The sequence below is a fragment of the Pteronotus mesoamericanus genome, unplaced genomic scaffold (assembly GCF_021234165.1).
Source record: "Pteronotus mesoamericanus isolate MK-2021 breed Mesoamerican mustached bat unplaced genomic scaffold, CSHL_Meso_final contig_90, whole genome shotgun sequence".
Lineage (NCBI taxonomy): Eukaryota > Metazoa > Chordata > Mammalia > Chiroptera > Mormoopidae > Pteronotus > Pteronotus mesoamericanus.
The window spans coordinates 18880703-18907138 of NW_026555277.1; the positions used below are offsets into that span (position 1 = coordinate 18880703).

The window sequence follows — 26436 nt, forward strand, 5'->3', positions numbered from 1 at the left end:
CAAAGGCCAGCTGCCTTGAACATGGAGATCCTCGGGTCCTGGAGTTTTCCTGCCCCTGCTGCTGCTGCCAGGGAGCCGCTGGCCCCACTGCGAGGGAGCTGACGTGCGCCCCGCCCGCTCATGGTGAGGGCTATGGTTCCGGTCCTTGCCAGCTCTCTTTTGGGGCAACCCAGGCTGAGCCCCCATGGTCATTTCAGCCATTTAAGCACTGTGGTCATTTCAATCACAGTGCTTAAAAATCCACTTCAAAAGTCTTTATTTTATTTTTAATTTTATTATTCCATGGTAAAATTAATGAGTAACAAGCACACAATACAATAAAATTTATAGATTTGAAACAAAGAAACAAACACACTGGAGCTATCTCAGTCCAATGGTAATGAAAAATAAGACTGAACAGAGCAGTAATCACCATAATTTTAAACAGGTTAGACTAATGCATTTAAATACCTAGTTAATCACAGTGGATTTAAAAATGTGCATTATCTGTAGGCCCCTTGTGCCCCTGTCTACATGCCTAAGGTCAAACCCCACTGCGAGGATGGAAATAAAGGAATAGAAAAATACATGAGGAAAACTAACAAAAACAAGCTGGTGGCTGTAAATATATGAGACAGAATAGAATTTAATAAAAAAAAATACTAATGTGGATAAAGAGAGAAACTTTAAACAAAAGGATGCATCAAGATGATAATAACCATGAACTGTAAACAGCTAGTAATATAGTCTTGGCATACATAAAACAAACTCTCACAAAGTTAGAAGCAAAATTTGATATATCTATAGCCACAAGTGGAAATTTCAGTACACTTTTCTCAGAAATAGGAAGGTAGGGTAAACATTTTTTAATTTAATCTTTATTATATTTTCAATGCAGGGTAAAGTTTTTTAAAAGTATTATATATACATATAAAATCATCTCTCTATATAGAATTTGAACAAAATGAACAATCTTGAGGTAACAGAGAAATAAGTAGGAGGTACACATTTATTTTAATACCTATCTTAACTGCTTACCAGAATTCAGCATCATATAAATCTCTTTGCAGAAGCTGTGATTAAATTAGCAATGGGTCTAGAGTGATATGTTCATAAACTTTAAATGTATTACTAAATATTTCATAGGGTAAAGAGAAAAATCACAATAAAATCAAAGCATTGTGAGATGAATTACAAATGAAGGTATTGTGTATCAAAAATTAAAGGATGCAGCTACAGTAGCTGTATTTTGATGAGAAGAAAATATATTTTAAGTGCAGTTATTTAAAGAAAAAAGTGAAAAATAAATAAGCATATAAGAAGCTAGAGAAAAACATAATCTAAACATTTCTTTCTCTACTCTTACTTCACTTAAAACTAATGTGAAATAAAGGAAATAAAAGTATAAGTAAAAGTAAAATAGAAAAGAGAGAATATAGGAGTTTAAAAAAATCTAAAACTATTTCTTTGAAAACAATTGTAAAAAACTAATCACATAGACAAATTTCCAATAAGACAGATCAGGAGAAAAACCCCCAGAAAATATACAAAATAACATTATTAGAAATAGAGGGAGAGGATAACTACGCATATAACAGAAACTATTTTATAATTTCAAGATTCTTTATACCAATAAATTTTAAAAGGTTGTGACAACATAGATAAATTTATGGAAATTTTAAAAATTGGCAACATAATAAAATTTATGTAGACAAAACAGAAAATCTGAATAAGCCATCTCCCCCTTTGTTCCACACTACAGATGGACAAACACCACCACCACCACCACCACCACACACACACACACACACACACACACACACACACACACAGACCCAGAATGCACAAGGGAGTTTACAAAGAACATAGTCCTGACACTAAATACAAACTGTTTTTGAGAATGATCGAACAGCACAGTAAAAGCTTACCTATTCATTTAATGAAGCTTACAGTTTTTAATGCCAAAACTAAAGAAAGACAACGCAAGAAATAAAAATATAGAACTACTTTGGTTATATAGATGACAACATGTGAATAAAACAGCAACAAGTTGAATTCAGCAATAAAACAGAATGCATTATGGCCAAGGAAGCTTTATCATGGGGGTGTAAGGATGGCTGGGCTTCAGAAACCGTAGTGATGAACACATTAATTTCAATGATTAAAAGAGAAAAAGTATCATCTAAATAAACAAAGAAGTGTCATCTGATAAGCAACATTCATTATTTTAAATGACACCACAATACCAAAAAAATAAATAAAAATTGGTCCCTACACATGCCCTGTAAAAAATTTACAGGTGAATTTAAGGCTTAAATATGAAAAAGAAAACAAAAATTTTAGGAAAAACTAATATTGGGGAATATCATGTGATTCAGAGTAGGAAATTATTTCTTTAAACACACACATATAGCATAATAATAATACTAATAAATATAAATATTTTAAAATTGAAAACCTCTCTGTAATTTTAAAAACTCAATTAAAAAAGACAAGTCATAATCCAGAAAGATCTTTCCAATTCCAATGCCTATAACCAAAAATGCCTGGTACTCGAAATAAGACTAAGAAAACACAATAGCTAAAAACAAACAAACAAACAAACAAACAAATAAATAAATAAAGGCAAAGAATAATTTGGTGACTACAGAGAACAGTACTGGTTTCCTAATAAGGTCATTTCATCGCATTTCCCTTCCAGTGAGAGCTGCCAGCTCTGTTCAGGTAATGACTTCCCCACCCCTCGTGCATTGCACGGCATTTAGAGGAACCAACTCCAAGACAGTTGCAGCTCTTTCAGGGTCTTCTTGGTCACTTGAGAAAGATAATGAAAAATTCAAAATAAAAGTTAGACATGCTCCTGAAAATTATATGATTCAGAACTAAAGAACAGCTGTAAATGTGGGAAAGTAAAGGGTAGAAAAGCAAATTCCCTTACTCTAAATGCTTACACTGAGAATTAAGATCATTGATCATTTCCAAGTGCATTACATTAATTTATGTTCCTGCCACTGTTAACATGAAGACTCCCATTTAAATCATGCCATCTTTCTCATTTCACAGATGAAGAAACCATTCCTGGGAAGTTAAGATACTTCTCCAAAGTGACCCAATTCAGACTTTAAGTTTACACCAAACGGTGGGTCCCAATTCCTAGCCTATAGAACATTTGCTGTCATTGTTTAACTTGAACACCTTGTATCCTTAACTAGGTAGAAACAGGAAAAATTATCTTTTGTTTGGCATTTTCTGCTTTGCTGACCCCTCCATTGTTACAGCCTTCCATGAGAATCAGAATACCTATCTTAACTGCTTTACCAGGAACGGGTTTCTCTTCATGCTTAATGTTAGTCATTCAACCAAATGTCAGAAATCCTGCTGGATGAAAAACTGCTAAGAGGGCAGGTTGTCCTGTTCAACACAATCAGATTAAGGTTAGTGCCTCAACCCAACAGAGAGCAGAATAAAATACTCAGGATCTTTGGGGAAAACTTTATCTGTTCTTATATTTGGTGAATGTCAGTTAGTTACTTGAGATACATTAACTTTTCCAGACCCAAGGAGTCTGTATCCTAAATCATTGCTTCTGTGGCCAGAAACAAAGCTCCTTCGTCTACAGAGATAGTTAAGTGGTGGTCGTTTTTTCCCCACGAGTATATTTATTCAATGAGGCTAATGATACTAAATAGGACTGAGTAAAAATACATGCTTGTGTCTTAAAAATTATCATATCAAGGTGCTGTGGTCACATCCAATTATCCTATTTTGTGTTTTACCACTCCTTTCCTCTTTGACAGAATTTCTGTCCCACTTTCTTCTGCTTCTTTTTTTGTTTGGTTTTGTTTTCACAACTTCACCATTTCATGCAGAATGTTACAGCTAATTTATTCTCACAACTCCAGTGTGTTTATTAATTTGTCAAAGACCTTGTGATATTTTCATTCTACCTGCTACATCATTGAATAAATTCATGGAGATTGCGCTTCCAAGGGTTTCTTCCACACCAGTGTTGCAATGTCTGGCCATGCCTCCTGGGGCTCAGACCAGGCCCCAGCCTCTCGGCATTTAACTTTACACTATTCACCCATTGCACTGGAGATGCCAAAGTGTTCTCATTCACAATGCGGATTCCCTCGACCCTACTCTCAAAGATTCTGATTCAACAGATTAGGCTGTAGGCCAGGAGCTGGCATTTTTGCAAAGTCCTCAGGTGTTTCTGAGGCAAGTGGTCTTTCAATTACTCTGTGAGAAAGAGTGCATTCAAAATTTTTCTCCTCTGTCCAAGTATTACTTGCATATCTTTGTTGCTATGAATTTAATCACTGAATTCTGCGTGCCTGTCTAATGCTCATCCTTTAAGGTATCTTTCTCCGTGAAGCCTCCTTGACCACTTTGGCACAAAGCTCTCCTGCAATTTACGACCCTCGCTCTCATTGTCAATTGTTTATACCTGGCCTTGGATGTGGGCATATGCCTATGGGAATGTCTGCCCGGTCCTCTCATGCTGGAAAGTACTCTTCCCCCAGCGGAACCATGTACCAAATGTTGCATGGCTATAGGCTACTCCTCCAAACCCCGATCGCCATGGCTGATCTGAAGTAGCCATAGTTGTTACAGTCACCGATCAGACTTTTTTCCTACAGCCTAGAAAAACCACTAGTGCTTCCTAGGAGATGGGGAAATTGGAGTTGTTATTGGGCATTTCCCCCAATGTTGAGGAGGCTGCACTGCAGATGAGCAAGATGAAATCTGTGAAAGAATAAAGCAGAGGCTTGAATTTGATTCCAGGGTTTCCTGAAGCCCAGCTGTACCTCCTACTTCCCAAGATGTGGATATTTAACACGCTTGTAAGATTTTACACAACAATCTCAGAAAAAAGAATGCCCTTCATTTTTTAACTGAGACATTTTTAAATTGTATTTTTGTCATTTTCAATTAAAAAGAGTTCTTAAATTGTTACTAACATATAAAATTTAACTTTATGTGCTCTCCAATGTAAGTTCCTCAAGAGCTGTTTCCACTACTTTGCCTCCAATTTGCTTCTCAACCAACAACACACCAGTTTATATACCCTACTTCCCCCTGCTGAACTTGTTCTTAATAAGTTTATTCACAACTTCAAGGTTTGAACTTATGTTTCTTTGATTTTCAAGCACCTTTACACATGCCTTTGCCTACAAGCTGATTCTAAGTTCTGTGTGTTGGTTTGTAGAACATTCATTGCCCTCACTACACCAAAGTGAAATGTGGGAATTGCTCTTGACATCCTGTGTATGCCCTACCACCTTATCTGAGATCTGTGGATTTTATTTTCTAAATATTTCTGGCATTTATTAGCTTTGACTCAGTAATTTGACCTTCACTTAACCTCTGTGTGCCTCATTCCCTCATCAATAAAATGGGAATATAAATGGTACCTACATCATAGGATGGTTATAAGGATTAGCTATGACAATATATCTGAGGCACTTAGAATAATGACTGGCAAAAAGTAAGTGTGGTTGTGGACGTTTTGTAACTATTACTGAATCAATCAGGATATAATTCAGGTCTTTGCACCTCTGCCCTGAGTTATATTATAGCAAACTTCTAAGTATTTTCTTATCTCTGTCCTTTGATTTTTGCCAAGCTGAACCTGTAAACCCTCTACTTAAAACTCTTCGGTGGCCCCATATAACATATAAACATCAAATTCTTACGTATGACTCATATAGTCCTTCATGATATGGCTCCTCATCTCTCAGCACTTCCTCAGCAAGTCCAAAGTGCTTGTCATTCCTTGGGAAAACCTCACAAAAACCATTTCTTATATCTGCCTTTATTTTTATAATTATCTGGTTAAAATGCATTTTTCCATGAGTTGGCTTGGTTAGTTGTCTCCTATTCATCCTTTAAGACTTAGCATTTCCATACAATTCTTCCTCTCAAGAATTATTTTCAAATTCCCCTATTAGTTTTCCCTATATTTTCCTTGTACACACAAAAATCATTGCACCTGCCATATTATATCATGATTTCCATTTGTATGTCTGTGCTCCTCAATGGATGAGGGAGAGATACACATAAATGAGACTTCTCTAGAGGGAGGCCCATGTTTTATTCATCTTTTAATCGCTAGCAAAAACCATGGTACTTGGCACAATGTTTGTTAAATGAAGGAAGACATTATAAACCATTTTGCAGAGTCAGCCCAACATTATGGATAAAGATCTCCGAAAACTCACATAGCCAAAAGTGGGAAAAATATTACGAGAGCTTGACAAAGCCTTAATTTTCCAGGTATAATAGCAGTTGGGAATCATGCAATGAGCTAAAACTATAAAAACTTTTTCTCCAAATTAGGCCAGAAAAAATTTATCCTGAAATTGATGCATAGATTCATGGTTTTAAAATATTTAATTTTACATGTTATTTTTGGGCCACCAATTTGAAAAATAGCAAGAATTTTAAAGTCAAAAATCAGTTTGTAAATTCCTAAGGTAAATTGCTTTAGGTTAAATGATGCAGTAAATCCTGTGGTAGAGGCACAACAAAACAAATACTTCATCCAGAGGGTTTCTTAGCGTGCGGTATAGTCATACAAGAAATGACTATAATGTGCTTTCACAATTCATCTGTATCAGTACTAAAGGCACCTAAAGGAAAATACAGAAGCAGAAACATTGGGAAGAATATTTATGTACTTGTTGTTTTAGGGAAAGTAGTTTACAGGTATTCATTAAATACCTGTCTGGTCCCAGATTGAACTTTTCCTGATACATATGTTTAATAGCGCATACTTGCACAAAGCCTTTAATTTCTAATTTATCTACTTATCAAAGAGGTTTATAAATCCAGAAAACTTATATTTTGACATTAAGTGGTCATTTTTGTAGGCCCTATAATTATTGTCCAAAATATATACAGATAACTAAATTAAATCACATTTTCAAATCGTTAAGAAAGCACTTCTCAGAGGCTAAGTGTGAATAACCATAATCATTTCCTACTGAATTCTCTCCCCCACCATGACCATCAAGTTCAAAATGAAAGAAGCCAGAAAGGAACCGGAGGGATTGAATTTGAACTACATTAAAAATGCAGAAATGGCATAGTACTCTCAGAGGTGTATGACTGCTCTGCTTTATTTGGTGATACATATATATATATAAAATATAAATAAATACATTTCATACTGAAGCCCATTTGTTCATCATTTAACAGTGAATGATGAAAACGCAAAAAACATGTATTACCTTTAAAAAGGCTACTCTTTACTTAAGTATTTCCTTTAAAATCTTTTCTCTAGAAAAATTAACCTGTTAGAATCTGAGAATCTGTTCATTTTTTTCTTTCTTTCCTTCTGTGCTTCTTTCATTCATTCATTCTTGCCTTCATTCATCCACCCATGTATTCATTCATTCTTTCATTCATTCATTCAGTCACTATCTACTATATGCTAAGTTCTGGGCTATAAGGATAAAAAGCACGTTGTCTGCCCCCAGTGCACTTTCACTCTGGAGTGAAGAGGGAGACACACAAGTACAAATGATAATTACTCAGGACATAAGTATGACCATTCTCAGTGAGGGAAGAGTGGAGGACAGCAGGACCCAAGGAGGGAACAGCGAGCTCAGCCTTTGAGCACAGCAGACCTCGCCTGAGTTGGGCAGCCAGCGTGCAATATGAGAGGCATCCACACTGTGCTCTCTAGGTGTCTTTTGTCTAACCATTGATATTTTGGTTCTGTATTAAATACTGCTTCCTGCCAATACTATTTTCATCAAATTCTCAACAAATGCCATATCATGCATTAGTTTAAAAATTATCGCTGAAATGCCACCACATGTATGGTAGGGAATAGGGTCTCCAGGATAGATTTTAAAAGGAGGTGCTGTTTTAGCCTAGTCTTAACAAATGAGAAGGCATCTGCCCGGCAGACTAGTGAGAAAGGCGATTTGAGAGAGGGAGCAGGAAGAGCACACCAGGGGAACGCCAAAAGGCAGGGCCTTTCAGAAACCTGGAGCAGATGGATGACAGGTTTGAGCTGTTTGAAATTGCCCTGTTCCTTAATAACCCCTCCTTTCCTGTTTCCTTCTAGGTTTTCAATTTAAACAAAATGTTTACAAGGAAGAGAACCATTTTGCATCAAGAGAGGAAAGCCAGGACTGAATTTGTTGATGCAGTTCCAACTTTGCCTTAAGAATTGGTCTTTGGAGGGTTGTTTTTTTTTTTTTAATTTTGTTTTGTTTTCAAATGAAAAGAACTTGCCAGGGTTTCTATAAGCAAAAGATGCTTAACATACATTTAATGTTCAACTTTGGAGTCAATATTTTTTTTCTAGCTGTATGCTAAGTGCCTTTCTTAAAACTAAACTTAATCAAATTCAAATTCAAAAAAATTATTCTCAGAACTACTTCCAGCTTAATTTACCACTCTTTCTTTCTTCATCAAACACATATTTTTAACAAATATATATAGTACTTACCATGTACTGTAAGAATTTGTACAAATAATCACTCATTTATCAATAAAACCCTATGAGGTAAGTGCTGTTGCTATTACCATTTTATAGATTAGAAAAGGGAGAAGGAAATACGTGACAAAAAAATCAGCCAGCTAGTTAGTCAGTTGGCAGAACTAGATTTGAACTAGGCAGTCAAGCTTAAGAGTCCACATTCTTAACCACTCTAGCCTGCTGCTTCTCATGGTTCACAACTCCTTCCTACCATTCTAGTACCTAATGAAGTCACAATACTTTGAGTTCAAAGGATGAATCTCCAAGCTGAATTTCATGGGAAAAATACTTATGCTCATTGTTTCCTCTTTCCCACCAAAGTGTTTTAGAGACCTTCCAGGCAGCCCTGTTACCCATTCCTGGGATGGTGCCCAGCTTCTTGAGAAAGTACCTTTCTTTCATAGAACTCACAGAAAGTGTGATGGGGATAAACTACAATTATAATGTCCAATGCACAATTTTGCATGGTCATGCCCCAATCACAAGAGTCCCATGAGGTTTTCCACAGTAACTGTGCTTTCCAACTCACACACATGCCTTACTAGTTTCTAGAACCTGCATCACTTATCAAGACGTGACCCGACTGAAACTACCATCCTAAGTGGATTTCTAAATATTAGCTTCACATACATGATGTTAGTGAGGAAGCTAAAAATAAGAGCTGTGGCTATCTCTAGTTTTTGTGTGCATGCATAATAATTTGTCATTTCCCTTTTATTATATTTAACACGCATTAGAAATGTGGTCATTAGAAAAGACCTTTAATTATCAACATTCATTATTATCCCTATTATTAACATATATTAAGCACCCTCAGTCTGCTAAATGTTATACTCAAGATAAAAGGCATTAACCTTGCGATTCCACTGAGAGCAAGATAGGAGACAATCTTCTTCTTCCAGACAGAGAACAAAATTATACTTGCCTAACTTGACAAAGAGCCAATGGATGAGTCAGGGATAAAGCCTAGTTGTCTTAACCACTAGACAACTGAATAAACAAAGAATGTCTATAAAAATCTGCTGCTTTAAGCACATCTGAATCTGTTCTTCCATATGTATTTTTAATGCCTGCATTAGATTTGTGTGTGTGTGTGGTGGCAAATCTTTCTACTTCATAGGGGTATCTAACTTTTATAAACAGTCTAGCCATTTGAGACCAACTTTACAATATAAATGTTGGCATCATATAGAAAAATTCCATTTTTGGTTAAAAAAAATAAAATATGACTATAAAATAGTGAAATAAAAATTTTTAGGGGGAGGCTCATAAACTGGCTTTGAAGGCATTTTCTAATAAAGAATGCCCAAAGCATTTCAGCAATGGCAGCATTCATGAGATGAAGGCACAGATGCTACGGTGGGACTTTCAAGGCTAACATTTGACTGAGTGTAGGAGGAAAAGAGGCTATACTTTGGATTAAGAATTATTTGAAGTAAAGTTCTAGCACTTCTACTTACTAGCTAGATGACCTGAGGAAAATGAGTTAACTTGTTTGAGTCTTAGCTTCTTCATCTACAAAACAAAGTCAATAAAATAGAGCTTGCAAGTTTTTATAGGATAAAATATTTGAATATATATAATAAAGTGTCCATATCTGATGTAAACTGGAAACTGAGTAGAGAAAGTCCCTCCTTCCATGATATTCTGGACAGTATTGTCTGGTCATTTGTTCGCTTACCTAGCACACAGATTAATGCTATTAGAACTGCAATTAAAGTGCTTCGTGGTTTAAATAGGCTATTATGCAATGAGGAAATGTACTCTATTCCTTATATAAACCTTTTATAAGTGTCCCCTGTTCTTTAGGTACAACGCTATGTTGAGGGTGTGTGGAAGGATATTCAATCCACCCAAGTAGGGGCTCAGAGTCTAATAAGGAAGATATAAAATGTAGGAAATAATAAAGAGGTATAAAGAATTCTAATAAAGATATACCAGTGTGCCAAGAGTAGAAAGTGGTTAATTCTGCTCAGAATAGAAAGGGAATAAGGAAGGATTAGTAAATAAAAAGGCCATAGAGACCATTACACGGGATTTTGAAAGAAAATTGGACATTCACTAGGAAAAAGAAGAAAAATGACATTTGTCATTTGCCTGGCAGAATAAACAGCTGGCAAAGAGATACAAAAAGATGCATTTTTTTGCACATGTGAGAAACTACATGCATGGGTGTCTAGTGTGATGTGGCTAGACATGAAGCTAAACTCATAGGCTGGGGTTAGGTTGTAAAGTTATGACAAGAACCCCAAAACAAACCCTTGCCTGTATGGTCAAATGATTTTTGACAAGGGTGATAAAACCATTCAACGGGGAAAGGACAGTCTTTTCAACAAATAGTACTCAGAAAACTAGATATTCACAAGCAAAAGCATGAAATTGGACCCTTACCTGATATCATATGCAAATACTAACTCCAGTGAATCACAGACCTAAAATGTAAGAGCTAAAACTATAAAACTCTTAGACAAAGACCCCGCAAGAGCTTCACAACATTGAAGTCGGCCATGATTTCTTGGATATGACACCAAAGATGCAAACACTGAAGTAGACAAACTGGACCTCACGAAAATGAAACATGTTTGTGCATCACAAGGATGCTATCAACAAAGTAAAAAGGCAAGCTACAGAATGGGAGAAAATATTTGCAAATCATCTGATAAGGGATTAATATCCAGAATATATGAAGAATGCCTAAAAGTCAACAACAACAAAACAAACAACATGAATAGACGTTTCTTCAAGGAAGACATATAAATGGCTAATAGGCTCATGAAGTTATTCAGCATCACTAATCATTAGAGAAATGCAAATCAAGCTCACGAGATGCCACCTCATGAACACAAGGATGGCTGCTATCTAAAAACAGAAAATAACCTCTGCCGGTAAGCACGTGTAAAGTCTGAAACCCTTGTGCACTGTTGGGGAGAATTCAAAATGGGTCAGCGACTGGAAAACAGTATCGTGGTTCCTCAAAAAATTCAAAATATATTAACCATATTATCCAACAATTCCATACCTGGGTATATACCCAAGATAATTAGAAGAGGGTCTGGAAGAGATATTTGTACACTTACGTCCATAGTACCTATCAACAGACGAATTCATAAGCAAACTGTAGTATATACATGCAATGGAATATTACTCAGTCATTAAAAGGGAGGGGATTCTGACACCTGCTATAATATGGATGAACCTCGAGGACATTATGCTAAGTGAAATAAGACAGTAACCAAAAGACACTTCCTGTAAAATTTCATAGCACAGTCAAAATCATAGAGACAGGAAGTAGAATGATGGTCACCAGAGGCTGAGAGAGTGAGTTTGGGGAGTTATTCTTTAGTAGGTATAAACTTTCAGTTTTGCAAGTTGAAAAGAGTTCTGGAGATGGGTGGTGTGATGATTGCATCATGATATGAACATGCTTAGTGCCACTCACCTGTAGACTTAAAAATTATTAAGATGGTAAATATAATGTGTATGAAACACAGTAAAAAGAGAAAAAAAAAGCCATAGCAAGAAATTTAACATATTACCTGGATGCATTGGTAATGAATGGTTGGACAACTCAAGCCAGATATTTAAAGGTATGTAATAATTTTATTCATGAAACAATAAGGAATCATCTCATACAAGTAAAATCTATATCTTTTATGTCTATTTGTTTATCTTTGGAGTATTCACAAACATAGCTAAGTGTCAAAAATATTTATTTATAAATGAAAATTTTAAAAATGGTAGGTGACTGACACAGTGATTGAAATTCAAGGCAGAGAAAAAGGAAACAATACAATTTCTCTAAGCAAGTCCATTATTTCTGACTTCTGATGCTTAAGAATCTGCCTCTCCCTTTTCAAGGAGGGTAACCTTTATGATTCTTGCAACAAATGCCACCTACCCATTCTTTGCTGGAAAGGTAGGGAGTCCTGGAGGAAGAGCAGGCTGGGAAACATCAGGACTATGCCAGTCTGAAAGTTGTCTGCCAGTTGCAACTCAAAAAGATTTGCTAAAAGTAGCGATGTTTTTACTGGTTCTGGTCTGTCAGAAGGCTTTGGATTTTCCAGTGCTTCACACCAGCAACTTCAAAACTAACTCGCTCCAGATGTCCCTGTGATCATCTAATCAGACATCAAAAGCTGTGCAGTGTGACAAGCTCACATACTGCTTACCAGGACGCTATGTTTCCGCAAGCGTAAAACACACACAGTAGCTACTTTTAAAATGCGATTCATCTAAATCAGAATTTCATTTTCAAGTATAGAGCTATTAGGAAAGCGGCCACCCCTCTGGAAAAAGAGAAAAGTCCTTTAAATGTCTGTATCATGTCAATTCTGTGACAAGATTTTGAAAGGAAAAAACAAAATGAAACTTGCACTTCTGAAGAACTGATGTTGTGAGAAAAAAAAAAAATCCCCCATCAGAAGAGATTTCTAAGGATCGTGCCATGCTCAAGGAGAAAACAAAGTTTTTCTTTTTCTCTCAATAGGGATTGTCATGCTTCTTCTCAAGGTGAACTCTCATTAACCCTTTTCATTCAAGCCATCAATATTCAGGATATGTCCACAACATGGAAGGAAGGAACATATAGAAGATCAGAATATGCAGAGGGTGCAGTCTCTGTCCTTGAGCTTTCATGTTAAAGCAACACGACCTCCTTGCATATTCGTGTTCAGATCTGAGTAGTGCTGCCCGCTCAAAGACTTCTAGTGTGCATACACACACGTGCGTAAGTTTTTATACTGCTGCTTTTGTGTGTGTATTTGACTTTTTGAAAAATAATATTTCTTGATATTACTTCTTGAGCACTAGAAATAAATTTTGGAGTTTTGGATAGAACTATAATCTCATTCCATAAACACATAAATATTGAGATATTAAAAGGGCATTTAAAATTGAATTCACACAAACAAGTTAGTAATTCACATCTGGAAAACTGAAGTTGCTAGTTTGGATGTCTGAGACCCTAAGGACAACAGGAGTTCATATAGAATTTCTGTTTATTAGTTCCTTTTAGTTACACAAGGTTTCTGAGGAAATCACCCACAATTTAAATAATTTTCCGAGGGTCACGGAGTTATGGAGGCAACTAAGTCATGAGATCTTGACCTTTAGAATAAAGCTACTTTAAACATCATCTTTACCAAATTTCAAACAGCACTGTCCAATTACATTTGCTCCTACCTTGAGCTGTTTATTAGTGTTTTGTTAAGAAAGGCCTTGTAAATGTTTCCATACTCTTGAATTAATTCACATACCAGGATTTTTATTTTCTTCAACATCACTTGAAACCAGATGAACTTTTTAAACAAAATGGAATACAAGAAAAAATTTGGAAGGGGAACATCTTTATTTTTATGGGTATAAGAGATACATCCTGTCCAGAAATTTCTAGTCTGCTCAAGAATTTTCTAATATTTTAAACACAGTTATCAGAAAAGTACAAAGCTGTAACTACCAAGATTAGTAGTTTTTTGAATCTAGATCTCAGTTTTTGTGAACAAAGAAGAACTCAGATAATCGATTCGATGGTATGTATATTAATTTCTATTCTTTGTTAGTATATAATGGGCACTAACAAAATCAGCTTTTTAAAATGGTTAATCTCTAGAATTATCAAGGTTGGTCTCTTTCTATAATGTCTTCTTTCTCAGAACCAATTCCTATGATGGCCGTTTCTAGAACTGTAAGAAGGCGACATGGATCTCACAATTGAAACTGCTGACATTGGTCACCAGCTTGCATTTTAAGTGAAGAGTTTGTGTTTAAACACTCCTCTCCCCTTGACAACACAGATAACATTGTCCTAAAGCAGAGAATTCTAAATTAAAAAGCTACTTAAGGAGCAGAACACTATGCTAAACAGATTATCTCCTAATTTTTACATTGTAATTCACACGTGCACACACGCACACATACATACGCACAAATATACAAACCTTTACGAAATGAGTTAACAGTTGTTAAACTGAATTCATTTTGCCCATCTCAGAAGTAAAAGTTGTAATGATCTGATCATACTTTCACGTGTCAGGCACTGTGCCTGGGGCCTGAATTCACAAAGGAGGACACTGGCCCATCCCTCGGAGGAGCGCGGTCTTGTAACAGACCCGTAGACAGGCCGTTGTATTTGAGTGAGACGAAAGCTAATAGAGATACCACACATGGCAGCTCCCCTGAGGGGCTCAGGAGGCTGAGCAGAGTGCAGACTAAAGGCAAGGGACACTTGTTTTCATTGTTAAAAATGTATGATTTGATCATTTGATACTCGCTGGCAGATTGTTAGGGTTGTTTAACTGCTTTAGGTCTGGTCTTCATAACTAGGTTGTAAGTATCCTGAGGACAGGGACCATGCTTTATGCTTTCCAGATGGCACCTGGCAGGGATCTTGAACATCTAAGGGATTAATCAATTAATGTTGACATGAAAGCAAAACCCATTCAATTTTCATTACGTGCAGATCCATCTAAACAGCAAAGGATGACATGTCATGGTTACCTTTTTAATTTCTGAAATTGACCTCTGCATAGTGAACCTTCTTTAGACTTTCAGTTCTGGACCAGACCCAGGAAGAAGGATGGGGGAGCACACACCTAAGCAGCAGTCACATTTGCCAGGTTCTTTCATTAGTCATGGGACATGCATTCAGACGACCTAACTCTCATTCACCGGCTTCCACAGGATTCCGTGAGACTCTATGTTGCAGAATAAACTGGGCTTCTATTCTGGATTCTTCCCACCTAACCTTGAGTCTTACACATATAAATGCTTCAGAAATTAAGCTGCCTAAACTTGCCAAACTAAGTAAACATTTGGCCCCATGAAATATTAGATGGCAGCTTTATCTCTTAAAAACAAAGCCATATGAAAACCATTGCTGCAATGTGTCTCCAAGCTCTGGTCTTATCAGCACACAGCGTGAACAGCTGGAGTTACAAACACCAGGACTATTATTAAATCACTGTGTCAGGAGAGGGGGAAAAAAAAAAAAAGGAAACCCTTTGTAGGCTTCAGTGTCGCTAAATAATGCAATTATATATTACATGCTACTTCTCCCTCCCTTCTGCTCTTCAGTATCCATCTCTCTTCTTTGGAAGACAATGGATAGAGCCCTCCTTCCAATTTACATTGGTATCTACAACAATTAATTTTGTTCCATTGTTTCTACAGCTACTTAATCGTATATTTAATTGATAGAAATATATAAATTGGTTATTCAGAATTTTTGTTAAGTTTCTATGTTGGATTGTGACAGTCAGCAACCCACAACCAAAAGCCCTCTGACATCTCGGTGGCAATTTGATTATTTTAATTCTAAAAGTCAAGATATTTCAATTTTTCTGCTTTATTATAATGATTTCTTTCATGGATTTGAAAATGCTTAAACTGGGAGGAACACTGACTATAATTTCAATATATATATGACATGCAAGGGAAAATTTCTCAAATCAATTATATGCACGATACAAAGATAATGCTTTTAATTCACTGGAAATATTTTCTCCCACTAGAAGCTCCCTGCCACTCATTTGGTTGATAAAATACCAAAAACTCCAAAGAACCAACCCTGTATTTTCACTTCTCCTCCCCAGTGAACAAGAAGGGCCACTGGAAACATGTCCCCCACTATGCCTTCCCACAACTAGTCGGTGTCCTTTATCCCCGATCTCACTGTTGCTAAGAACCATGTTGCTACTGACTGAAGAGTTATTTTGGGCCTCTCACTGCAGCAATTCAAAAACATCTATTCATCTTAACATTCTGAATTTATATACTATGTGGTAGATGGAAAAGGTGATAATATGATGAAATAACCTTAATTGTTTAATACATATCTAGGGGGTGGCAATTTCCACTTTACTTCTTAATCTCTTTCATTTATCATATTTTGAGAAATGGTGTCTTTCCCACATTATTTCATCCAAAACCCTGGAACTAGTTCTTGATCTTTAGTTTTCCTTTTAAAACTTAGTAACAGTGAAAGTCTCCTTCATGGAATACACGCACACCCCCTCTCCCCTCCCCCACCCGGCCCTCCTCCGTGCGGCGGCACAAAACTTCAGAGAACTGACAGACCCTGTGAAACGCAGACTTCCAGTTTAACTGCCTCAAATGCTGCCATATTATTATTATTTTTTAAATAAAATATATGTATTATCAATAGGGACTTTTAGAAGACAGACCAGTATTTTCTTAATTTCTTTTGGTGAGGCACGACAAGTAACAGTTTTAGAACAAAAAAAGTCCTTCACTATCTGCGTGCAATCACAGCCTTATAGTGTTCAGAAATCCACTTTTTAATTTACCCACCCTGCAGGATCTTTTTTGCTTTAGGGGTTAAATGTGAAACTATAAACAGTCATTAAAACACAAAACAACCATAGTAGTTAACCGGATATTAAGAAAAAAAATCACATCTGTTTTAGAGCTCTCTTCCATCCGCAAATTCAGGAACATCAATTTCAAGATCCTGGTTTTATGGCATGCCCTGAAGCCAAGAACACCAGGTTACAATCGAGACAGGGCAGGTAAGGCTTCCCGTAAGCGGATTCCTGCTACAATAACGTGCCCCCAGGATTCTCTTTCTTAATTCAAAAGCAGTCCGAAGAAGTAGAGTTTATACGAATTGGAAGAAAAGCAATCATTACTAGTTGCACATTAGTAATTATGCTATTCTGATTAACTGGATAGGTTTATGAAAAGAGGGAGAAAGGAAACAAAATATTTATGCTGCTCATCCGATGGTACTCTAAGTAATAATGAGGCTTAGTGGCTTTTCATTATTCAAAGAATTTGAGGCTTGCAGAGAATTGGACTTTTCTAATTTAAATCCTTTTTTTAAAACTCCAACTTGTCAGAGGGTATACATCTTAAATAAGCAATTTGTAATAACTTAACCAGCTAGAAAACAAGTGCAACTTTCCCAACTTTTTGAAAACACATATCTCTGGGCAACAAAGAAAACTCTTCCCTCTACAGTAAGTCTAATGAAGTGCAACTAAAAATAACAGTCATCAACTGTGGTTTTAGAGGCAATATTTCAACATAATCAAATGTGTCAACTATTCAGCTTTACAGCTTCTTATGCTCTGGGTTATAAGTAAGTTTCATTTCTTGGGAATGATTGAACAGTACCCACTTGGGGCTCTGCCATCTGTGAATTACTTACATGTGAAAACTCTGTTTAAGAGATGGAAATTTTGATTGTTTTTTTTTCCTTTGGATATTGAAATAAAATGCAATTGAAGAGAGCTCTTTAAGCAATTATTTCTCTACTAGTTGCTACATGGGTACATTATCACACGCTCCTCATATTTCGTCATCAGTTATCAAATCATGGGAATCAAGTACGGTGTCACTGAGGTTGCAGAGGAAGCATCATGTAGAATTACAGAATCTGCGAGATGAAGAGGATGTGCAGCCTCCAATTCTGCACTCCCTGGGTGCGGGCCCTTACCGCGAAGACCCTCTCCCCAGTCTGCTCCCACGAGGAGCTGCGGTTATGTCCCCATGGCCCCCTGGAAAGACCACTCCTCTTATCAGGGAGCAAACAATAAAAGTGACTATAGGGCTACGCTGTAGGGTGCCACATAATTTATCATCCACACACAAACGCCTCTGAGAGTTAGTGGGGACACTTAATAATCAGGCATGGACTAGGAGTGCCCCAGGCAAACCGAATCACACTGTTACCCCAGACACAGTGAGCAACTCAAAGAACTTCTCCCAAGGGCCTCCAACCACTTCATTACTGCCATATCCGATTTTACTTCCATCTAGAGCTGCTATGCCCAAGAAAAACAACATGCAACCCATGGATGTAATTTTAAATTTTCTAGTAGAACTGTCTTTTAAAAAATAAAAACAAGTGAAAGTAATTTTAATAATATGCTTTACTCACCCCAATATACCAAACCTAGTATAATTTCAACATGCAGTCAATATAAAAATTATTAATGGGATATTTTACCCTACTTTTCACATTTCAGTTTTTGAACTCCAGTGTGCATGTTACACTTAACATAAATTGTTAGTGCTCAATAGTCACATGTAGCCAGTGGCTATGACACTGGACAATGCAGTTCTAAATAGTCCATAAGTTTGGATATGCAGGGATAAATGCATAGAGTTATAATACACACATGCACACAAATATATTTTTCTTCTAGGTAAAAATAGATACCCCTCAATGTCTTCACTTATTAATTTGCCTGCCCTACGCAATAGGGCAGTTAAACTATCTGTCTCTCGCCTGGCGTGAACTAGACCCTGCAGCAGATAAACTTTCACCTGGTACATTCTCTTGGGGAGCAGAATGAACGGTTAAATTAGAAAAGCTGGGTAGTTGCTGAGAACTTGTAGGCCTTTTCCCAGAAAACTGTGTGCCTTGCATTCCTAAATCTAATACATACACACTGAGCACCCTCCATGTACTTGACACTAGAGAGAAAGAGATTAAAAAGGCACAATGCCTGTACATGGGACTGTTAATGCTTAAAGTTTCCATGGACATTATTTTACAATTGAGGCAAGAAGGACATGGCACTAGTCTGTAGCAGGTCACACACCAGACGCTGTTCTTTGGGTCTCCAGTCTACACTTCATCATCCGCAGAGACCACTGTGAGAAAAGGAGGAAACATGTGATTTCCTTTTTGCTGCTTCCTTATTACATGTGGACTTGGCCCATGTTTTCTAACTTGCATATTGTAAAGTAAGAGCATTTGGATGTCAACATTTCTTCCTGAATCAGGATTTGCATCTGTGTCAGTAACAATATATCTCTCATTCCAAATACACCAACTTAGAACTCATTGATATCATATTTGGTAAGGATACAGAACCTATCAGAAAGATAGTAGCCCTCACTTTCTCTAGGAAAAGCAATACTGATGTATTTTCAATTGGTCTAACCACAGAGCATAAGGGATAGAAACATGGAACTAACTGGTGGGTATTCTGCACATAAATGATGGTAACACAATCAGATACACTCATTTTAAGGTACACTGATATTGTAAAAATTGATACAGCTCCTTTTTCCCTCCAATCCAATATATTTAGGCTTAACATGGTCTCAATTAGTATGTGTTAAACACATACATGCAAACACATTCAAACACACATCATACAACATGCTGCTGCTTCTCTGTCTACTAATCATTACAGTAGAACACACATACCTAATTTTTATTAAATCGTTTTCCATTTCACATATTTCCTTAAAAGGATGGAGAGGAAGAAATATTACATTTAAACCACTTTCAGGATACTTGCTTCCTTGTTCCCTATTAGCAACTATCTAATGATTTGTTATAGTAAATTCTACTTCAAACGCATTGACACAGGTTCTTGATGAGAATATGCTATATAAAAGTGGAAGAATCCATTTTGCTCATTCAGCATCAGCTGATTTCTCAAAAAAAAAAAAGCTTTGCAGGCTAGAAGAGATTGGCAAGAAACATTCAAAGTGATGAAAAGCAAGGACCTACATTCAAGATTATGCCACCCAGCAAAGCTTATTTAGAATCAAGGGACAGATAAAGAGCTTCCCAGACAAGAAAAATCTAAAGGAGTGCATCACCACCAAACCAGCATTGTATGAAATGTTAAAGGGTCTTCTCGAAGAAGAAGAGCAAAAATATGAACAATAAAATAGCAACAAATACATATCTATCAATCATTGAATCTAAAAAAGAAAATAAACAAGCAGAACAGAAATACATCATAGATACAGAGAACGTTTTGATGGTTGCCAGATGGGAGGGGGTTTAGGGGATGGGCAAAAAAGGTGTGGAGATTAAGTACAAATTGATAGTTACAGAATAGCCATGGGGAGGTAAAATATAGCATGGGAAATGAAGTAGCCAAAGAACACAGATGCATGACCCATGGACATGGACAACAATTTAGGGACTGCCTGAGGGAGGCGGGGGCTGGGTGGAGGCGGGGGCACGGGGGGAAAATTGGGACAACTGTAATAGTATAAGCAATAAAATATAACTTAAAAAAGCATCCTTATATACCTACAAAATGCCATCTTTTTCTTAAGATGTTATAGACAGTAAGACTTAAAATGGGGACAAGCCTTGCTTCTAGGAAGTCTTTTAATGTGCTTACATGACTGAAGATCACTTATGTAATGACGTGTAGCCAGTAACCAGAAGCCAACTCTCAGGCCATTTCAAAGACTGAACCACAATCCCAGCTCTTGAAAGCAACTCAGGATTTAGCAGAAAGATCCCACAAGCTCATATGAAAGTAGGATGTTATCTCTTTAGGAAACTATTCTCCATATAATCTATCAGTATATAAGTATAGCTGGTTATAAGCACTTTTGGTATGCAATATTATTCTCCTTTCATTTCAACATTAAGTTCTAGAAACCCAATACTGGTGCCACATATCCATTATATTGGTTATCTTGAAACTGTATCACCATTCACCATGTTATGACTTCAAAAGCACTTCAGCGACACCCTACAGAGATATCAATTGCATCCGTGGGCACGGTGAAGCACGATGACGGAATTCCATTGTGCAGCACACCGGGTAAGGTCAGGGGCTTTGGAGCCAAACCGCCTGGGTTAAATTCTTCACTCTGGCACTTTCTAGTTACCTTAGACAAATTGCTAAACTTTCCTCTGCCTCGATTTTATCATCAGTAAAATGGAGACAAAACAAAAAGCAAAACAACAAAAAACAACCTATGTAGTTCCTTTGATGTGCAAGCTTACATGACTTAAAACTCTGCTGGGCACATTATCAGTGCTATATAAACAAAAGCTATTAGTGCAACTAATACTAGTAACAGCTCATACTAGCTATTATTATAACTGATCTTCTATATCCTATCAAAAGATCTCTCATCATAAACTTCCTTAAAACTGCAAGCATATTTATGGGTGAGGCACTTAGATATTTCATTAGAAACGCAAACAGCAAGATACCTACTGGAATGGCAGGTTTCAGACTCTGGCCACTGGGGTGTGAAGCGCTGGGCTGGGCATCAGCGGGTGGGCCTGGCGCTGGGTCACTGCTCCTCCTCACCAGCAGCGGAGTGCCTGTAGGACAAAGTAAGAGGTGAGAGGTCAAGAGAACCCCGGGGGGAAGAGAGTGCATGGTACAATGCAATTTAATTAAAAAGGTTTACAACTGGCTTTTATGTAAAAACGTTCTATTTCTTAAGGATGCTTGTAAATTAATCCATTTAATGATCTTTTGTCATCTATTCATAGAATGTCACATGGAAACAAATCTTTCAATTCTCATCTTTCCCCACTTGCATTTCAAAACAACTCATTGTACTTAAGCAAAAACTGTTAGGCAATCCCAATTCTGACCGTGTTCAATCTAAAACTGATCTAGAAAATATATTTGAGTACTAAAAAGTATGATTATCCCGCAGACAAGTAAAGAGGTTCCCACGGTCAGTGTAACTTGCTATTCAGTAAAGCTAGAAGTATAGTTATCACTGCCATTTGGGGCTTCCCAAATCTTTTGAATGATGATATATACAAAAATAAATTATTTGCTGGGGTTATAGCATTAATGTCTATTTAAGTACACAAAGAGATTGATTTCATTCTCTTCTTTTTCTCTTAAAGCAGATAAAGCTGATAAGGAAAAGAAATTACTTCTTCTAAAAATATATCCTGATTTCTTTTTAATTTAATGAAAGCTTCCACTATTAAATATTTGAGTCAGTTATTAAATTCTGAAAAAAAAAATCATACCATTAGAAAGTTCAAATGAAATTCAACCTTAGCAGAGCTAGTGGCCTAACTATTCTGCTTGCAATTAGGCCTAAAATAATTTGTATCATCCAAAATTGGCCACTGTGGGGGAAAATCTCAAAGAAATCCCTTTGTAGTTTAAAATCGCTCTCGAATAAAAATAAAGTTTTTATTTGTGTGTTTTTGGGAAAAAAGTGGAAAACAGTAGAAACGCAATTCCCCATTAATCAATATTCTGAAATGAATTTCCCAACTCTCTCAAGCTACTGTAGTTTCAAATAACATATTCCTTAGTTCATTTTATATGATACAGTTATGAAATGGTAAATCTATTTAAAATTATTTACAAATCTGATTTTTCTACGTGTTTCAACAGTCTTATTCTGTGTATGAAACATAGAATTGACAATACTTTCATCTTTGTTCAGATAAAAGTTGCTTTTTAATGAAATTACGTGTTTTATAATAAGAAATTATTGTGCCACCTAGGATGAAACACTATTCCAAAAGGTATAAATTTCAAGTTCACATTCGACTATTTATTTCTTATTTATCGGTACTTCACTACATTATTCACTCACCTTCTCCATCTCCATCTAAAAATTTTCTCAAGCAAGTGACATAGCAATAGCTGAATGGTTGGCAACTGTTCTTGAACGAAATAGGTAAAAACAGGAAGAGTAGAAGTAATACAAAGTGCCATACAATCTGAAGGCTGCAGAGTCCCAGTCCTACACCACCCTATTTTTCCGTCCTTCGGGTAAGCTGAAGACTATTGGCTTCTCAGGTGAAGCCCCTGAATTACTGAATTAGAATGAATTGGTCAGTCTAAATGTGATATGCTCAGAGGTAAACCACTCTCTGAAATTAAGAAGAGAATGAGGCAAATTTCATGAAACTCTGGTTTGTTTTGAAGTATTTAAAACAGACCTGTACACTGCACAACAAACTGGAGAAAAACAAATAAATAAAATATAACAAAACAAATAAAAAGCAAGTAAAACCATCATGATACACGAAGGTCAACAGAGGTACAGAAACAGAAATGTGAGGGAATGATAATTTTAGTGACATTGTTTTTTCTCAACTCAGTCATTCATATATATATATGTGTGTATATATATATATATGAATATGTATAGAATATGTGTTTGTGACTGTGTGTATGTGTAAAAAAGACCTGTTATTTTTCTTGTATGATAAATATATCTTAAAGAATCCATGCTAGTTTTCCTTCAACTTTAAGGACACAACTATGACTCCTCGCTTACTGTTATTTAAGACGTAATTTTATAACAACATGTATTTGGGTCGCTGTATTCAATCAATATGCTGTAATATTATAGTGCATCTCCCAGAAGAAGGCACTTCAGTTTTGTACCAGTGTACCAACTACTCAGAACATAAACAAACAAAAAAACAAAAACAACTGTAAGATGGCTAGATCTTTCCCAAACATGCAACTCATTAGGAATAAGTTTTGTTCTTCTGTATTTTTTGTATTCCATACCTTGTCTCCTGTTGAGTTGCCTTCTCATTTTTCTTTGGTTGTCATAATGTGTCAATAACAAATACAAATTATTTTATATTAGAATTAATAATGAGCATCTTTAAATATGAACTGCTATCTCAGAGAGTTTTGACCTTTGGAAATTTAAATTTTATTTGGCAAAGCCCCATTTAAAGGTAGCTGTCAGGAACAAACTGAGTTCCTGACTTAAAGACTAACTGAAAGACAAAGAAAGGTATGTCCTAGTGTATAACAGAAGGAAAGGAATTAAAAGAACTGAAGATGATTTGGGTGAATCCTTGGATATTTGTAACAGAGGAAAAGACACATCTCACAAACAAGCTTACCTAAAATGAGAAGGAAAAAACTAACCTGGTGTTAGGAACCTCCCAGGGTAGGGGCAGTAAGTAAAACATAACCTCTGCACTGAAGGAGCTCATAACCTAACAGTAAGATTGGAAAACTAACACTAAGAACTGCCATGTGTTGGTACAATGGAGAGGACCATGGCTTTTGGGGTCAAATAGACTGAGCTTCACCTTTCCTGGCTTTTTGATGTTGAACTGCTCAGCAACACACTCTCATCATTTAAAACCTGGCGATAACGGCACACCGCAGAACTGATGGGAGACTGAAGTAAAATAAGGCATGCATGACACAGCCCAGTATGTAATTTCATGCAGGAAATCCTCCTTCCCTCAATAAACAGGAGGTAATGGCACTTGCTATTGTTGTAAACAGTGTTATCTTATATGCTCAAAAAGCAGAACTCCTGAAAGTCAAGTTAATTTTCATGGGATAATATGTAAATTAGAATAGTAAAACATAATTCTTTGCTTAACCAGGTATAGCATTATTATAGAAATCAAAGCTTTTAAGAAAAAAATATGTGGAAAGAAACAGGCTGTTCATTGGTATTTTTCAGCTAATTGAGAGAAAGCTCTTAGCTTTTAGAGGCAAAAGCCCTCAATTCAGCTCAAGAGACTAGCAGTACCCCTTAGAATCATAGTTCAAAAGCCAGTGACTGTAAAACCCAAATAAAATAAGAAATTGTTATGCATTTTAAAGCATTGTCTTATACAAACAACTGCATCATATTTTTCCATACAGTTAAATATTTGAGGCCTCATGATGTATCTAGGACTCCACTAGGGCAGGTGATATTAAGATGAGTAGTCACGATGCTTCCTGTAGGTTATCTTTAAAGGAGATGTGAGGACACAGACCATTTTAACACACAGAACGGTGGGTACCAGTACAGTGTCCTGGGAGGTTGACGTATGGGTTACTGAACCACCACCAATGAACACACACAGGGTAGACCGGATCCAGTCCCATTTCATTTATGCAAATACACAGAAACTTCATGGAAGCCAAAGATGTAGCCAGAGAAGCTGTGTCCCTCCAAGCACAAGAGTTTCTGATTAGTTATGTAGCTGCTGGTGACTCTGTCCTTGCAAGATAGGGTCTTGCCACATCAGGTGAGTTTGATTCTCTCTGGAGCACTGACCACGTATATTTAGAACTTACATCACACTCAGGAAAAACTCACTCACACCCTCACTGTTACTCCCTTTAAGGAGAGGGCTAGATTCATCAGGCTGGCCTAGGCCTTGAGCCAACTAGCATCAGACTCAGATCCCAGGTGTCTATGAATGATGACACATCTTCCAATTCTCCAGCAATCACCTTTTTAATGATAGTAAAACTAGAATTAAAAGGGGTACTGTTACTTGTCTAATGTCCTCTATAAATGGAACTAAGGGAGCCATAGGAAGGTCACCTAATCCATTTTGAAGAATTTTGAAAGAGACAGCAACTAGTTAAAAGGCTCAAATTGGTACATCAATGAATCAAATAAGGTATAAAGGCCAACACAAATTTAAGTTATCTATATAAGTTTCTGTCTCTTTACTATAATATCACACACATATGCACACACACGTGTGCCTCGACTGATTATTTCCACATTTAGAGGATGTGTTTGGGACGGAGTTGGCTTAAATGACAAGATAGCATGTTATATATAAAATTCTATACTGGGCGTTTTGAAGGACGTCTCAGAAAGACAGGCAGTTACACAGATTGAAACCAAGGTCCAGAAGAATCATCCATGTGATGCTGCAGTGGGCTGAATGGGCATCTGTAAGAAGAGGCCCTAAGCACAGAGAGGCTGGGAAAGCAATGGGAAGGACAGGAATGGGGACCCAGCAGTCACAGGCGGAGACACAATAATATAAACTAGAAGAAAACGGGGGAGAAATTAGCACTGACTACACATACAAAGCAAATGAGGAGGGGCACAAAGCAGAAACCTAAAGCCGTTCTTCTTACATCTCTTGCTTGGGGACCAGGGAGCAATAGGGAAGTTTTAGCAAGTGGTTTTGATTTGCTTCAGAAGAAATCATGAATCTTGTCTTTAGCTCACTGAGGGTTAGAATTTGCTTTTAATCTAAGATATCTTGATACACATGAGAAATCAGACACTAGATTTGCAACTGACCATTCATGAAGATGAGTATGAAGCTAATACTGGGAATCATATTGGCCTCCAGGACAAGCGAGGAGAGACAAACATGAGGTAAACAAAGGGAAAGAAAAGAAGAGTCAATATAGGTTTATCAGTAGCATCACATGCAAAACAACAAGGAAATCAGGATTCTATATTCTCACAGAATCTGCAGGGGATAAAAAGGGTATGTAGGTTAACAACTGGTT

At 36.7% G+C, this 26436-nt stretch overlaps 1 protein-coding gene across 1 annotated transcript in view; it reads right to left on the reverse strand.

The window, feature by feature from the left end:
- Positions 1–26436, reverse strand: part of PARD3B (par-3 family cell polarity regulator beta) — a 943196-nt gene that overhangs the window by 490736 nt on the left and 426024 nt on the right. The window contains exon 4 of the mRNA XM_054585774.1: positions 21427–21536. Within this exon, the coding sequence (XP_054441749.1) occupies positions 21427–21536 (110 nt within the window). The remainder of the gene's footprint in view (positions 1–21426; positions 21537–26436) is intronic.